Below are 17,429 nucleotides of genomic sequence, written 5' to 3' on the forward strand. Positions count from 1 at the left end.
TGTTTTGTCAGTGTAGGTTCCAGAAGAGGTTAATGTGTTTTAAATACCCTTGAATCTTGTGGTTGTATTTGTATTCAGAGCAGCTTGGTTTGTGTTTTATGAATATGGGTAGTGAATTGAGCCCTAGCCCTGGAGTCAGGAGATCTGACTTCCAGAACTCTGTCATGTACTTGTGGTGTCACCTTAGGTAGACATTTAATCCCTCTGGGTCTCTGTTTCATAATTGTTAAATGAAATAAGTTGATTTGTTGATTTCTTGTTTTTAGCTTTGATACATTCTCTGCTTATACCACTGATTAAATAATTAGGTATGCCCTTGTTTTTTTGTTGGACATAAATATTTCCAGTTTTTCTCTGTTATAGATAGGTGCAGTGAACCATTTGTATATGTGTTTGAGAAAAATGAATATTTATTGCCATAACACTCCCTCCCGTTTTAAAAATGAATATATATATTCTATTGTCTAGTAATAATATGTTCCTGTTTTGTAATAATAGAGAAAAATGTTACTACCTGTCTTAAAAATTGTGTGTTCATTGGTATTCATATAAACCATTATGATGCTAAAAGAAAGATAGGTCTTAATTAGATATAAGGACTTAGGTAACCCACAGAACTGCCTTTCACATACATTTTATTTCTTTTACTGTTTCTCAAACAGGATCAATATGGAAATTATGTAATCCAACATGTGTTGGAGCATGGTCGTCCTGAGGATAAAAGCAAAATTGTAGCAGAAATCCGAGGCAATGTACTTGTATTGAGTCAGCACAAATTTGCAAGGTATGTGCTTTGAGTTACAAGGACTATTTCCCAGAAGAGAGGATTAGTAGTATTGAACTATAATTATCTTATTTTTTAATGTTGTTGTTGTTGTTTTCAAAGTATATATAGCTTAAAAAGTCAAATAGTTTTATTACAAAGTATAAACTCTGAGCGGTCCCTTAGTGGGCTTCTTACTCTGATAGAGTCAGCCACTTTGAAATCTGGGGAATATGTTACTAAAGAATGTAAGTGTTACACTTTGATGAACTGAATATTTTATTAACTTGTTTGTTTGGAATTCTGAAATGTTGTTTATTCAGTTTCCCTTTTTGGCACCTGAAAGAAAGGCAGTTTACCATATGTATATCTATGTAGAGGCCTTAGTATTCTTAGGATCTCTTTTCCAGTCTTCATATTGTGCAAGCTCAAGAATGAAATGCAGTAGTTATTCCCAGATTGTGAAAGGTGTCTTAGGTCACTTGTAAGTAGCAGAGGTTGGAGAAGGAATCAATGGCCCTTCCATGTGGATAGTGGTATGGTCTTCTGAGAAGATACTGTATATGTCCTACTGCCCACATAACATAGTGTTTTTTATTTTTTATTTTGGAATTATTTTTATTTTGGAATTCTTCTCTGGTTTTTATAATAAATTGCAAGTCAGGACAGGACTCATACAACCTTGATGTTTTTAATTTGTTTATGTTATTTTTTGAGACAGGGTCACTCTCTGTTGCCCAGGCTTGAGTGCAGTGGCACAGTCTCAGCTCACTGCAAGGTCCACCTCCCAGGCTCAATTGATCCTACTACCTCAGGCTTTTGAGTAGCTGGGACTGCAGGCGCACGCCACCACACCCAGCTACTTTTTGTATTTTTGTAGAGACAGGGTTTCACCATGTTGGCCAGGGGCTGGTCTTGAACTCCTGGACTTAATCCTCCCACTTAGGCCTCCCAAAGTGCTGGGATTACAGGCACGAGCCACCAGTACGTGGCCTTATTAATTTTAAATTTGTGAAATTTTATAACATGTCACAGCATGGAAAAATAGAGAAAAGAAATGAAAGTACTTGTAGATCCAGTGTCTCCATAGCCTATCCCTATCAGGGTTATCTCTTACGACTTTATATTGTTTTGTTTTGGGGGGTTCCTTTTGACCAGTTGCCAGGACTGAGGAATGGGAGTCAGAATCTCTTGGGTTCTCTTCTTCGGGTCAGTCTCCTGTTTACATTTTTGTTCACAGTATTTAATTTCTCACCCTTGGATATAGCCTAAGCATTAATTAATACTACAACAAATTCAAAAACAATTAAAGAAAAAAGTTTTTATTTTTTTGAGGGACAGAGTCTGTTGCCCTGGCTGGAGTGCAGTGGTGCAATCCTAGCTCACTGCAGCCTAGGATTCCTGAGCTCAAGCAGTCCTCCCACTTCAACCTCCTAAGTAGCTGGGACTGTAGGTGCGCACCACCAAGTCCAGCTACAACAATTAGAATTAATAACTGAGTAGCTACTGTGGGCCCACTCCTCCCATTGATAACATGTATAAACTGTGGACAAAAATACAAGAACTACCTGAAGACACTAGAGAGTAACCAAAGGGCAGGTGGAGACCAGAGAGGTGGGGGCTGGCATTTGGAAGAAGAGAATTGCACTGGGGAAATTTCTTATTTCTGATGGCTGTTAGCCTGTGGTCACTTCCCAGTCTTTTCCATGCTGGGCAGCTAAAGCTGGAATAGGCAATCCTCAGGGCAACAACAAAGAGAAATCCTAGAAAGATAGAGAGCCGGCAGGGGTTCATGGGGGGCCCAATTTTAACCTTCCCCCAAGTCCGGTTGACCCCTGAACCACATTTCCAACTAAGGCTAAAAGAATTGAAGTGGGATTTCAGCTGCTGCTTACTGTATGGGAGAAGTTTGTAGTTTGACTGTAGCCAAGTTAACTGCACTAAAACAGGAGTGGAGGACACTTCTCTTTGGTGGAACATAGCAGAAGTCTGAGTTTCTGTAGCCTGTTATTCGCAGTGTCTATCTGGATAATAGGAAAATGTGACCTATACTCAAGAAAAAAGAAATAAAAATCAATGGGTAGTCTAAAATGACCCAGTTATTGGAATTAGTAAAGAAGGATTATATAGCAGCTGTTTAAATATACTCAGGATGTAAAGGAAAATATGCTGTAGTGAATGAAAAGATAGGAGATTTTAGTAGAAAATTATGTATGTATGTATGTATGTGTCTGTCTATCTATCTATCTATCTATTCTATCTAATCTATCTAATCTATCTATGAGACGGAGTCTCTCTCTGTCGCCCAGGCTGGAGTACAGTGGCGCAATCTTGGCTTACTGCAAGCTCTGCCTCCTGGGTTCATGCCATTCTCCTGCCTCAGCCTGCCGAGTAGCTGGGACTACAGGCGCCTGCCACCACGCCCGGCTAATTTCTTTGTATTTTCAGTAGAGACAGGGTTTCACCATGTTAGCCAGGATGGTCTTGATCTCCTGACCTCATGATCCGTCTGCCTCAGCCTCCCAAAGTGTTGGGATTACAGGCTTCAGCCACCGTGCCTGGCCGAGAATCTTATTTTAAAAAGAAAAAATAGGGGCTGGGGACAGTAGCTCATACCTGTAATCCCAACACTTTGGGAGGCCAAGGCAGGCAAATCACTTGAGGCCAGGAGTTCCAGACCAGCTTAGTCAACATGCAGAAACCCATCTCTACTGAAAATATAAAAATTAGCTGGACGCGGTGGCGCACTCCTATAGTCCCAGCTACTTGGGAGGCTGAGTCAGGAGAATGGCTTGAACCTAGGAGGTGGAGGTTGCAGTGAGTCGAGATCGTGCCTCTGCACGCCACCCTGGGTGACAGAGCGAGACTCTGTCTCAAACAAAAATTTTTTCAAATGGTGGAAAAATTTACTTTGTACTCTGGGTCACCATCAAAAATGTCTGAAAGCAGGAACAGTGGCTCATGCCTGTAACCCCAGCATGTTGGAAGGCCGAGGCAGAAGGATTGCTTGAGGCCAAGAGTTCAAGACTAGCCTGGGCAACACAGCAAGATCCTGCTTCTGCAAAAATAAAAATAGGGCCGGGTGCGGTGGCTCATGCCTGTAATCCCAGCACTTTGGGAGGCTGAGGCGGGCAGATTGCTTGAGGTTGAGAGTTTGAGACCAGCCTGACCAACATGGTGAAACCCCGTCTCTACTAAAAATACAAAAATTAGCCTGGTGTCATGGCGGGCATCTGTAATCCCAGGTGCTTGGGAGGCTGAGGCGGGAGAAGAATCATTTGAATCCGGGAGGCAGAGGTTGTAGTGAGCCGAGATCATGCCATTGCACTCCAGCCTGGGTGACAGAGTGAGACCCTGTCTCAAAAATGAAAATAAAATAAAAAATAAATGTCTGAAAGCCACTGATGTATTTTTTTGTTTACTTCTATTGATCTGTTTTCAAGTTTATTGACTCTTCTGTCATCTCTAATCCACTATTAAAGCCATACAGTAAATTTTATTTCAGATGTTATATTTTCCTTTTCTAAAATTTCTATTTTTACCTTTTTTTTTTTAAAAAAAATTACTTATTTGAGGCCAGGCAGTAATCTCAGCACTTTGGGAGGCTGAGGTGGGCAGATAACGAGGTCAGGAGTTCGAGGTGGAGTCTCGCTCTGTCGCTCAGGCTGGAGTGCAGTGGCACAATCTCGGCTCACTGCAACCTCCGCCTCCCGGTTCAAGCAGTTCTCCTGCCTCAACCTCCCAAGTAGCTACAGTCCCGCACCACCATGCCCTGCTTGGCAGCAGGGAGATAGCCATACGTAAGGTTCATTCCTGGCCTTGGTGAACTCACAGAGGTGAGGAAAGAATGGACAGATTTTGGTAAGTGTTAAAATAATAACCAGCTGGGTGGTGAACCAGTGTCCTGAACCTTGTGCTTAAGTCTCCTCACCTACCTGGGCTCCTTACCCTTACCCGTTAGAGGGCCAGATCCCATGTCCTTGAAGACCTGGTCTCTCTGGGTGGTCAGTATGCAGTAGTATGGCAGTGTATAATTTGATCACCCTCTATAGTCCCCGTGGTTTGGAGAAAAAATCTGATTTAATGCCACGTTCCCCCTTTCCTACAATTGGATGCCACAGATGGCACAGGTGGAGAGTCAGAGACTGAGAGAGTCAGATAGTTGGCGACTCATCTTCCTCAAATGTTAAATAGCTCTCTCTCCCTGCTGGTCCAGAGGTCAGGGCAGAAGCTAGGCAAGCATAGCCTCACTAACAGGGGCCCCTCTTGTAAGAGTTGTCCCTGGTTTTATCTCATTACAGCAATGTTGTGGAGAAGTGTGTTACTCACGCTTCACGTACGGAGCGCGCTGTGCTCATCGATGAGGTGTGCACCATGAACGACGGTCCCCACAGTGCCTTATACACCATGATGAAGGACCAGTATGCCAACTACGTGGTCCAGAAGATGATTGACGTGGCGGAGCCAGGCCAGCGGAAGATCGTCATGCATAAGGTAGGCTGGGCTGGGCAGCGTCTTAGAGAAAGTGTGCAAGGCCTTGGCTTCCTTTCTGAAACAAAAAAGGAGGGTGGGTGCCTTGCTGTTTTTGAAGAGTTTGTCACAGACCTCTGTCCCATGCTGTGTTCTGTTTTTCTTTTATGTGGAGTCACCATTGTCCTTACACATTTGCCAACCCTCCGTTATCAATAGCCACACTGGTATGAGAGTCTTAAGCTATGTTTTTTAGAGTATTTCCATCCCTGATCTCTAGAGAATCAGCTTATGAGTCCAACAAATCAACTTGCCTCATTTCCTTTTCTCACTCCTCCCTCCTGTTCTTTCATCCCACCAACATCTGTTGAACAAGGGCCTGCCCAGCATGGTGCATAGCCTGGTACATTGACCTGAAGCCCACTCTATGCCAGACTTCATCAGCACAGAGATGACTAACACCTGATCCCTGCCCACAGAGTGCATTCTGGTGGGGAAGAGCCATGGTGGTGAGCAGTGGTGAGGACATGAGAAGGACCCCTCACCCTTTCCAGAGTCCCTGAGGGCCGGCTTTGCAGGAGAAGGCAAGGCTAAAGAAGAGTTAGACAGGGAAGAAGGAACAGAAATGAGAATACTTAGGTGCTGTGAGTGGGCAACTGAAAGAGAAGTCACCTGAACAGACCCACAGCTTCTCGACAAGTCACGGCGTGGGTCCAGTGAGCACTGCAGACACCACAGGGCCCAGGAGGCAAAACAGACCCACAGGCAGGGTGTGCTACAGTTGTGTCTGTGCTAGGCAGTGCCTCCAGCCTCTGGTGCTTCTCATCTGAGCCTGCAGCTTTTGGGCTCTGAACTCACTGAGCCCTTCTCAATTGAGGGGTTGGTTGGCCATTGTCTGGCAATGATGACCCACTTGCCCTCACTGAGAACAAAGTTCAGTAATGAGAATCTTTGTTAATGGACTCAAGTTCTGAGCCAGACAAGACACCCGCCACCCCTGAGTCAAGCTAAACCAATCCAAACCACTGCACTGATGTTGGCAGTGGCAGTTGAAGGCTGGGGGAGTCCCAAGTTCTTAAAGTTGTAGGTTTTCAGGATGCTGGTGAAGGCAGAGGGAGTGTTGGAGGTAAGTAGAAGCTTAAGACATGTTCATTCATTCATTCATTCATTCATTCAGTGCTAAACACCTGCTGTACAGCAGGTCCTATTCTCAGCAGGGTTGTATTGGTAAACGGGATAGTGCTGTGCACAGATAGTTACTGGGACGCTGGAGAAGTACAGGGGAAAGGGTTGTCCAGGAATGGGCAGGGTGTCTTCTATAACGTGTGGGTACAGAGGAGGCTTTCTAACGGAGTGATACTTCATAGAGTGATGACCCTTTCCAGAAGAGGGAACATGGTGCGTGAAGACTTGGAAGCCAGAGACCAGACCGTGTTGTATCTGAAGAAGTAAAACAAGTTCAGTGGGGGAGGAGTGTGGTGACAAAATCACACTTGTTTTTCAAATAATTGTCCTGGCTGCCATGTGGCCTTTGTAGTTTAGAGGAGGGAGGCAGTGATGAGACCACATGGGAGGCTGTCAAGGCACCAAATGGTGATGGTTTGGGATTGAAGAGAAGTGGACAGAATAGGGCGCTAGAATTGGTAGGGTTTAGCAGTTGGTTGGCTGAGGGAGTTGATGGGGAGAGTCCCGAGAAGCCCTCTTAGTTTTTCAGCTCTTCCATTACTAAGTGGTATCCTTTTCAGCAAAAGGGACACAAGGAGAGAAGCAGGTAATTAACGTTTCACCTCTTGTTAAATCCAATAAAAAATGGAGTTCAGCATGTTGTGTGTGTGTGGCTTGTTAGGGGTTTTTTGTTTTGTTTTGTTTTGGGGAAGTACAAAGGTGAAGTGCCTGGACTTGTCAGCAGCCAGTTCCAGGGACGGAGGAATGGATTGGATTTCGGTTATTTTCTAAAAGGAAAGCTACCAAAAGCAAGGGGATCTTGAACCTCAAATTCTCACGACAGAAACATTAGTAACATAGTACTACAACTGAAAGGAAAGTGTAGCATTATTGCATATGCCGTTTTACAGGTGAGTTTAAGGGAGGTAAAACTGGAACCAAGGACTGTTTGCCCCCAGCCAGTTTCCCCTGTAGGCTCCGAAGTGGGAATGTGACACCCGATGCAGCTCTGTGTCCTGGGAAGCATGCACGGTGATTTCTAGACCAGATCAACCCTTCCTTGCTTTGAGGACACAGCTAAACAGACAAAAATTGGTGCTCTCATGGAGCTCTCAACCTGGAGAGCCTCTGTCTACTGCGGTACATTTATCCAGTGTGTTTATGTATACAGGTGCAGGTTTGGATGGGGAATCTGATGAATAAACTGTGGTCCTTTACTGTTTATATGGAAAGATTGATAATTAAGCAAAAGATTGCAGACACAGCTGAGGTATGTAGAATGCTCCCTGAGCTCACAGAAAAAAGGGGCTTCCAGAGAAGAAGCACCTCTCAAGTTTTCTGCAATGTAGGACTTCTTGAAATGGATCAGCCCAGGGAAGGAAGAACAGAAAGGAATGCTTGGAGAAGTGACTCAGAGCATAGGTCGGAGAGCATGAGGGATGAGGCTGGTGTGGCGGGCGTGCCTTGAGAGCACAGTGGGGAGAAACCTGATTTGTGGAGGAGCCACACAGTTTGGGCTCAGCTATCTGTGCTGTCCTTTGTTAGCCATTCAACCTTGGCTGAGTGACTTAACCACTCTGCCTTCATGTTTTCCGTCAGTAAGATGGGGATAATCACACCAGCTCATGATGTTCGTCATTTCTCTTCTTGTCATTGATTAGCTTTCTGTATCCACTGTGACCTGGAGAGACAGGGTCAAGTGGTGAGCTCAGGATTCTGGTGCCCAGAAATAACCCCGACTGCTCAGGAGAGTCTGGATGCCGTGCATGGGGCCAGAGGGGCCTGTGTGCATGCTTGCAGGGAAGCACTGTGCAGCTGGCGGGTGGTGGGCAGTGTGTTTTCCCAGCTAGGATGCACTTTCTCCATGTGCTGTCCTGGGAGTGGCCCATGGCCACCCAGCCTCCAGGGTCCTCAGGCCCTGTGGCACCACTCAGGGTAGGAGCTCCTCTCCTCATCTCATGGGTTGCCATAGTTCTAGAAGTCAGGGGACTGGGCTGAACCAGTGAAAGGTATTGCTGTGGGGTGTGCGTGCGTGTGTGTGTGTGTGTGTGTGTGTGAGATGCATGACATGCAAATGGATGTCCGGGAAGCCTGCCCCCAAGTCTCGTCTCAGGCCATGTAACAGACTGTCTTTCCTCCCCAGATCCGGCCCCACATTGCAACTCTTCGTAAGTACACCTATGGCAAGCACATTCTGGCCAAGCTGGAGAAGTACTACATGAAGAACGGCGTTGACTTAGGGCCCATCTGTGGCCCCCCTAATGGTATCATCTGAGGCAGTGTCACCCGCTGTTCCCTCATTCCCGCTGACCTCACTGGCCCACTGGCAAATCCAACCAGCAACCAGAAATGTTCTAGTGTAGAGTCTGAGACGGGCAAGTGGTTGCTCCAGGATTACTCCCTCCTCCAAAAAAGGAATCAAATCCACGAGTGGAAAAGCCTTTGTAAATTTAATTTTATTACACATAACATGTACTATTTTTTTTAATTGACTAATTGCCCTGCTGTTTTACTGGTGTATAGGATACTTGTACATAGGTAACCAATGTACATGGGAGGCCACATATTTTGTTCACTGTTGTATCTATATTTCACATGTGGAAACTTTCAGGGTGGTTGGTTTAACAAAAAAAAAAGCTTTTAAAAAAAAAAGAAAAAAAAGAAAAGGTTTTTAGCTCATTTGCCTGAACCGGCAAGTTTTGCAAATAGCTCTTCCCCACCTCCTCATTTTAGTAAAAAACAAACAAAAACAAAAAAACCTGAGAAGTTTGAATTGTAGTTAAATGACCCCAAACTGGCATTTAACACTGTTTATAAAAAATATATATACATATATATATATATATATATAATGAAAAAGGTTTCAGAGTTGCTAAAGCTTCAGTTTGTGACATTAAGTTTATGAAATTCTAAAAAATGCCTTTTTTGGAGACTATATTATGCTGAAGAAGGCTGTTCGTGAGGAGGAGATGCGAGCACCCAGAACGTCTTTTGAGGCTGGGCGGGTGTGATTGTTTACTGCCTACTGGATTTTTTTCTATTAACATTGAAAGGTAAAATCTGATTATTTAGCATGAGAAAAAAAAATCCAACTCTGCTTTTGGTCTTGCTTCTATAAATATATAGTGTATACTTGGTGTAGACTTTGCATATATACAAATTTGTAGTATTTTCTTGTTTTGATGTCTAATCTGTATCTATAATGTACCCTAGTAGTCGAACATACTTTTGATTGTACAATTGTACATTTGTATACCTGTAATGTAAATGTGGAGAAGTTTGAATCAACATAAACACGTTTTTTGGTAAGAAAAGAGAATTAGCCAGCCCTGTGCATTCAGTGTATATTCTCACCTTTTATGGTCGTAGCATATAGTGTTGTATATTGTAAATTGTAATTTCAACCAGAAGTAAATTTTTTTCTTTTGAAGAAATAAATGTTCTTTATACAGCCTAGTTAATGTTTAAAAAGAAAAAAGTAGCTTGGTTTTATTTGTCATCTAGTCTCAAGTATAGCGAGATTCTTTCTAAATGTTATTCAAGATTGAGTTCTCACTAGTGTTTTTTTAATCCTAAAAAAGTAATGTTTTGATTTTGTGACAGTCAAAAGGACGTGCAAAAGTCTAGCCCTGCCCGAGCTTTCCTTACAATCAGAGACCCTCTCACCTTGTAAAGTGTGAATCGCCCTTCCCTTTTGTACAGAAGATGAACTGTATTTTGCATTTTGTCTACTTGTAAGTGAATGTAACATACTGTCAATTTTCCTTGTTTGAATATAGAATTGTAACACTACACGGTGTACATTTCCAGAGCCTTGTGTATATTTCCAATGAACTTTTTTGCAAGCACACTTGTAACCATATGTGTATAATTAACAAACCTGTGTATGCTTATGCCTGGGCAACTATTTTTTGTAACTCTTGTGTAGATTGTCTCTAAACAATGTGTGATCTTTATTTTGAAAAATACAGAACTTTGGAATCTGGGTTTGTGCTTTATTTTAAACTTTCCCCCCCGCCCCACCCCCATTGTAGTTCCCCAGGACAGCCCTTTCCTGCTCATGCTTCTTACTGCTTGTTTTGTTGTTTTGTGAGGGTGCGGGGAGGGGTGTCAAACTGATGGCTCTTTGAGCCCAATTTAAACCAAAGATGTTTGGTTCAGCCTGCCCAGTCCATTCAGAATCAAGATACTGCACATACAAATCCAGATTTCCAACTCACTCTGCACATCAGAATATTCTCCTTGGGCCCCTCAGATGAGCTGTCTGGGTTATAGCACCGTCTGTCTGGGCCTCTCCTCCTCGTTTCCTCTGTTTGGGCTGCTCCAGTTGCACCCTGCCAACCTGTGCCCACTACTGAGGCCTGCCAAGCGGTCCAATGTCCAAGCATGCTCATGTCTTTAGACTGGGGAGCCTATTCTAGCTTGTAACACAGGAGGCTGGAGCTTACCATTGTGCCTGTGGCCCAGGCCCAGGCCTGAGGATGCCATCTGCCCTTCTTCACCGACTTTGCTCCAGGGGCAGGTTTGGTAAGTGTTGGCAGTTACAGGCTGGGTCCAGCCAGAGAGGCCAGGTGGGAGCCCACACCAGCTGGTGTCTGGAAGTGGAGCCTCAGGATGGTTGAAGAAACTTCACATGGGCCCCTCGAGGGGAAGGGCTAATCACTAACAGGCCCTGGGAATAGGGGGAGAAGAAAAGAAAGCTGAGGGGATGCAGGTTTCCAGTCCAGCACGTGATTTTGCCTCAGCAGCTGTCGTTGGGGCCCTTTCCCAGCATTCCCCACTGCAGTAGCAATCATGGCGCTTGCAGAGGTGGCATGCTGCAGGCATTGGGAACTGCAGTCCATGCTGCTCTGATACCATGATTCCAGTCAGATTGACCTGGGGTCACATGTGGGTCTCGCCACTCCGTGTGCACTTGGGCAAGTTAGTTCACCTCATCTTTCACCAAATTCCTTGCTGGAAGTGGACCAAAGGTAACAGATCTATGTAAAGTGGCTCTCTTGTCGTGTCATGGGAAATTATGGCAATTAAATTCAGTGTCCAGCATACTGGTGTAATAAATGATACCAGTTTTCCTGCCCAGTTTTTGATGAACAAAACTATCTTTGTTCATTAGTTTACATAATAATGTCATTTGTTGTGAACCGACTCTGCGTCAAGTCACCCATGAGATGGTTTTTACATATTCTCAACAACTGTTCTGGGAACCAACAGCCCTGCGAAGAATGCAGCTATCCCTATCTCACAGATGTGTGGAAACAGGTCCTAGTATCTGATGCAAGTCTTTTGATAGACCAACTCTGATCAATAAAGCTTTCCCCTTAGTTCATCATGTGAGGCATGGAGGCAGACCCCTCCATTTGCAGGATTGAGTTTCATGGAGCGGCCTGGGCTCTGGGCCACCCCCTCTTCTGACCACCATTACTCTGCTACCAAGTCCGTCCCAAGGATTCTATGGCCCGGGCTGTCATCACACCCTGGGTACCGGCATTCTTGGTCTCTTCCAGAGTCCCTCCAACGTGAATTCCTCAGTTTGTGTAATAACCCTTACCCTCTCACAGTGCTTTACAGTTTACAGAGTACTTTGTATTTGAGATACCACTGGTCCTTGTAGAAAGCTTTAGGGAGTCAGGGAGGGGAGATGTTTCAGCCCTTTATACAGATGAGGAGTTTGAGACCTAAGCCCCGCAGTCAGTAACCAAGTGAGGATTTTATCTGAGGGTTCCTGACTCCCAGCCCAGTGCTCTGTCCATGTCATCCTGCCCTTGCCACCCGCCATTATTCCCATGAATGGCTGTCTTCTCTTTTTGAGGCTCAGAGGGATTGCAGAAGGGTGAGGCCCTGGGGAGTGAGGCATCCTTTTGAGGGAGCAAATCTGTAACTTTATGTAGTTACCATCTGTAGCCACACGAGGGTGCTGTCACCTAAAGCAAGTATTATGGAGGCCTAAGGGTTCAAGGTCTGGGTTGGGATGGCTTTCCCCTGGATTGAAGGGCTCAGGAGTGTAGTTAGGAATCCCTCCCAGAGACCAGAGGTCTGGCATCTGCCCTGAAACTAAGCTTTCTCCCTTCTTCACTCCCTCTCCTCCTGCTTCCTCCAGCATCTGCAGTGCATAGCACTAGGCCCTAACACACACAGGGTGTCAGGGTATGGTGGGTGTGGGGTGAGAGGGTATGGTCACTGACCTGGCTCACGGACCTCAGCTTTGCCTTTGACTATGTAATCTCTGGCAAATCACTGACTTCTCTGGACCGTGGTTTCTCCAGCCATCACCTGGAGTGGTAGACCAGGCCTGTCACTCTCACAGGGCTAGTGTGAGATCACACACGAAGACAGGGTAGCAGCCCCCTGCCTCTGTTAATGCAACCCTGGTGCCTCTTTCTGGGGCCACAGCCTGGCTTTTGCACCAATCTTTCAAACAACTCACACCTCCGAGTCTATTTTAATGACTGAGCTTCAAATCCCAGCTCCGCCTGGCCCCATGTGACCTTTGTAAGTCATCTGCCTTCATCTCTTTCCTCACCTGTAAAATGGGGTTAATAATAGCTTTATTTCACAGGGTATATTGGAAGCCCTTGGCACACACAGGGCTGGGCACACAATAAGCCATAAATAGGAGTTATTATTACCTCCAATTTTTCCCTGCTATGTTGGGGCCCTTGCAATTTTCACTAGGGTGAAACTGGGTGTTTGACAGGAGCTGGACTAGGTCCAGTCTAGTATACTGACTTCCAGACTGGAATCCAGATTGGGATCTGGAGGTTGAATTGGGTGTTTGACAGGAAATGAACAGGGTCCAGTTGGAGGCCTCAAGTAAGCACATATTTAGAAGGACAGGGCATTGTGGGTTCATCAGAACCTGGGGAGTCTGAAACTTCTCTGTCTGGAGCTCCAGCTAATTTTATGTTTAGAAACTGAAGATTCAGAACCTGTGCCATTCTAGTGAAATGGATGCGCCTCAGGAATATAACTTACAATTATAGTGGCCACAATATGGAAGTTTTACTCTAGATGAAATTATTCATCTATGGGTACATTAAAAAAAGATGATCCTGAGTACTTAAGAAACAATGAGATGCATTTTTTGATGGTACACAGAAGCTTCCCAAAGACAGAATGACTTTAAAAAGAAAAGCCTCTCTAAAGAGATCTTTACAGCACACTCATAAAAATTATTTTGAGGCTGGCGTGGTGGCTCATGCCTGTAATCCCAGCACTTTCGAAAGCCGAAGCGGGCGGATCACCTGAGGTCAGGCGTTCAAATCCAGCCTGGCCAACATGGTGAAACCTCATCTCTACTAAAAAAAATACAAAAATTAGCTGGGCGTGGCGGTAGGCGCCTGTAATCCCAGCTACTCAGGAGGCTGAGGCACAAGAATTGCTTGAACCCGGGAGGTGGAGGCTGCAGTGAGCCGAGATCGCACCACTGCACTCCAGCCTGGGTGACAGAGCAAGACTCCGTCTCAAAAACAGAAAAAAAAATTATTTTGAATCTGCAAGGCTGTTTGATCTCTTGTCTTTTTCCATCTGAATACTTGAATATTCTGGACACTCTCTTCCTTTAAGATATCTTCAAATGAGCCAGGAGTATCTGCAACAACTAAATGCAAATCTTGGTCTTGCACACAACTTGGCTATTATAAAAGCAACCGCCTGAGACTAATTGGAAAAAAATTGGATTTCTCCCCTGTCACTTACCTAAAACTCAATCCACAGTCTCAACAAGATTGACTCCCAATACTAAGTAAATATGCTCCAAGACTCCTTTTTGGTGAAAACCTAACAGGCTTTCTGCCTTAGAAATGTTTAAATCTTTAAAATGCAAACTTCAAAGAATGACTCATCAGAATAAAAAAAAAAAAAAAACAAAGAAGTTTTTAGAAAAGTGGCAAATGAAAGAATCCTGAATGTCTTTTCCAAAAACATTAATGAAAGCCTTTGGCCATCTGAACAGGTAACTTTAATGTCAAGAACACAATTTGGATCCAGTTAGGGAGTTTTATATTATTGTGACCGACGCGTGGCTCAAATTTCAGAACAGAAGCCGTGAATCTCTGTTTGTGTCTGTCTGTATGTTTATGTATGTCTATGTTATTCGTTTTGTAATTAATTAATTAATTAATTAATTAATTTTTTGAGACTGAGTCTCTCTCTGCTGCCCAGGCTGGAGTGCAGTGGCACGATCTCAGCTCACTGCAACCTCCACCTGCCTCCTGGGTTCAAGCGATTCTCCTGCTTCAGCCTCCTGAGTAGCTGGGATTACAGGTAATGTGCCACCATGCCCGGCTAATTTTTGTATTTTTAGTAGAAACAGGGTTTCTATGTTGGCCAGGCTGGTCTCAAACTCCTGACCTCAAATGACCCACCTGCCTCAGCCTCCCAAATTTCTGGGATTACAGGCATGAGCCAATGCACCTGGCCTATGTATGTCTATGTTATTTAAATGTAATACTGTTCTATCTCCAGATGGTATTATTAGAAATAATACATATACATATATATGTATATATGTGTATGTATATATGTGTGTATATATATACACATATATATGTATATATGTGTGTGTATATGTATATACATATATATGTATATATGTGTGTGTATATGTATATACATATATATGTATATGTGTGTGTGTGTGTGTGTGTATATATATACACACACATATAAGAGTCTTACTCTGTCACCCAGGCTGAATGCAGTGGTACAAATCTTGGCTTACTGCAACCTCCACCTTCCAGGCTCAAGCAATTCTCGTGCCTCAGCCTCCTGAGTAGCTGGGATTACAGACATGTGCCACCACGCCTGGATAATTTTTTTATTCCTAGTAGAGACAGGGTTTCTCTGTGTTTTTTGTTTGTTTTGTTTTGTTTTTTGTTTGTTTGTTTTTTGTTTTTGAGATGGAGTACCTCTCTGTCGCCCAGTGCTGGAGTGCAGTGATGAGATCTCAACTCACTGCAGCCTTCTGCCTCCTGGGTTCCAGCAATTCTCCTAACTCAGCCTCCCCAAGTGCTGGGATTACAGGCATGCACCACCACACCTGGCTAATTTTTGTATTTTTAGTAGAGACGGGGTTTCACCAGGTTGGACAGGCTGGTCTCAAACTCCTGACCTCAGGTGATCTGACAACTTCAACCTCCCAAAGTGCTAGGATTACAGGTGTGAGCCACCACACCTGGCCAGAAATAATTTATAATTATCTTTTTCCCTACTAAAAGAAAATATTAAAAGAGCTCTTAATACTTAATTGACCTACAGAAAAATAAGTGCTCACATAAATTATTTTCTCAGAAAAGAAAGCAACTAATTCAAATGCTTTTTAAGTTTTACATGACTTGAATATCTTTAATAAGAATATTAAGCTAGGTATGGTGGTTCACACCTGTAATCCCAGCACTTTGGGAGGCTGAGGTGGGAGGATCACTTGAGCCCAGGAGTTCAAGGCCAGCCTGGGCAACATAGGGAAACTTTGTCTGTACAAAAATACAAAAATTAGCTAGGCATGGTGGTGCAAGCCTGTAGTTCTAGCACTTGGGAGGCTGAGGTGGGAGGATGGCTGGAGCCCGGGAGGTCGAGACTGCAGTGAGCTGTAAACCCACCTACTGCACTCAAGGCTGGGCAACAGAGGGAGATCCTGTCTCAAAAAAAAAAAAGAATGTTGGTGATTTAGTAAAAATTGATATTCTTAATGGATATTCATATTCTACTTAGCTTTACTAGTTAAACTCATATTATCTCTGTTACAAAATTTGTTAACAAGATAAGTAACCTGAGGTGACAAGTAGGTTTTTAAATGTTACAAGATGTCTGCTTGAAAAGTTTCCAAAATCTTTGTGAAAACTTGAAACTTTAAAATTATATTAAGTAGGCCAGGCGCGGTGCGCTGTAATCCCAGAATTTTGGGAGGCTGAGGTGGGCGGATCACCTGAGGTCAGTAGTTCGAGACCAGCCTGGCCAACATGGTGAAACCCCATCTCTACCAAAAAATACAAAAATTAGCCGGGCGTGGTGGCAGGCACCTGTAATCCCAGCTACTCGGGAGGCTGAGGCAGGAGAATCGCTTGAACCCGGGAGGCGGAGGTTGCAGTGAGTTGAGATCTCGCCACTGCACTCCAGCCTGGATGAGAGAGTAAGACTGTGTCTCAAATAAATAAATAAATAAATAAATAAATAAATAAATAAATAAAATTATATTAAGTTAAATTAAATGATAGATATTTATTAAACACCTACATTATATCCAAATAAAATAGACTACTAAAACATTAATTCCTGAACATAAATTTAAGCTTATGTATTTTTGGCTTCTTATTAAAGACTAGAGAGAGTTGGGTTCACTGGTAGGCACAGCACATGCTCCAAGAAAACACATGCTGTTGCCGGGCACGGTGGCTCACGCCTGTAATCCCAGCACTTTGGGAGGCTGAGGCGGGGGATCACCTGAGGTTGGGAGTTCAAGACCAGCCTGACTAACATGGTGGAACCCCATCTCTACTAAAAATACAAAATTAGCCAGGGTGGTGGTGCATGCCTGTAATCCCAGCTACTGGGGAAGCTGAGGCAGGAGAATCACTTGAACCTGGGAGGCGGAGGTTGTGATGAGCCGAGATCGCACCATTGCACTACTCCAGCCTGGGCAACAAGAGCGAAACTACGTCTCAAAAAAAAAAAAAAAAAAAGAAAAAGAAAACATATGCTATTTAAAAACTGGCCAGGTGCGGTGGCTCACGCCTGTAATCCCAGTACTTTGGGAGGCTGAGGTGGGCAGATCATCTGAAGCCAGGAGTTTGAGACCAGCCTGGCTAACATAGGGAAACCCCGTCTCTACTAAAAATACAAAAATTAGCCAGGTGTGTACCCCGTGCCTATAGTCCCAGCTACTCGAGACGCTGAGGCTGAAGAATCGCTTGAACCTGGGAGGTGGAGGTTGCAGTGAGCTGAGATGGTGCCACTGCACTCCAACCTGGGCGACAGAGAGAGACTCTGTTGAAAAACACAAAAACAAAAACAAAAAACTATGAAATCATGTATT

The 17,429-nt window shown here is 44.1% G+C and overlaps 1 protein-coding gene and 1 non-coding gene across 2 annotated transcripts in view; both read left to right on the forward strand.

The window, feature by feature from the left end:
• PUM1 (pumilio RNA binding family member 1) overlaps positions 1-9,049 on the forward strand; it is a gene marked incomplete at its 5' end in the record, with an annotated part of 132,180 nt that extends 123,131 nt beyond the window's left edge. Inside the window, 3 exon segments of the mRNA NM_001134123.1 lie at positions 663-784; positions 5,065-5,257; positions 8,541-9,049. Coding sequence (NP_001127595.1) covers positions 663-784; positions 5,065-5,257; positions 8,541-8,672 — 447 coding nt within the window. The 3' untranslated portion in view covers positions 8,673-9,049.
• LOC112131329 (small nucleolar RNA SNORD103/SNORD85) lies at positions 6,128-6,213 on the forward strand. Its single transcript, XR_002913424.1, has one exon. It is a non-coding gene; the product is annotated as a small nucleolar RNA SNORD103/SNORD85 (small nucleolar RNA).
• Positions 9,050-17,429: the final 8,380 nt, after the last annotated feature.

The sequence above is a fragment of the Pongo abelii genome, chromosome 1, assembly GCF_028885655.2.
Source record: "Pongo abelii isolate AG06213 chromosome 1, NHGRI_mPonAbe1-v2.0_pri, whole genome shotgun sequence".
Taxonomy (NCBI): Eukaryota; Metazoa; Chordata; class Mammalia; order Primates; family Hominidae; genus Pongo; species Pongo abelii.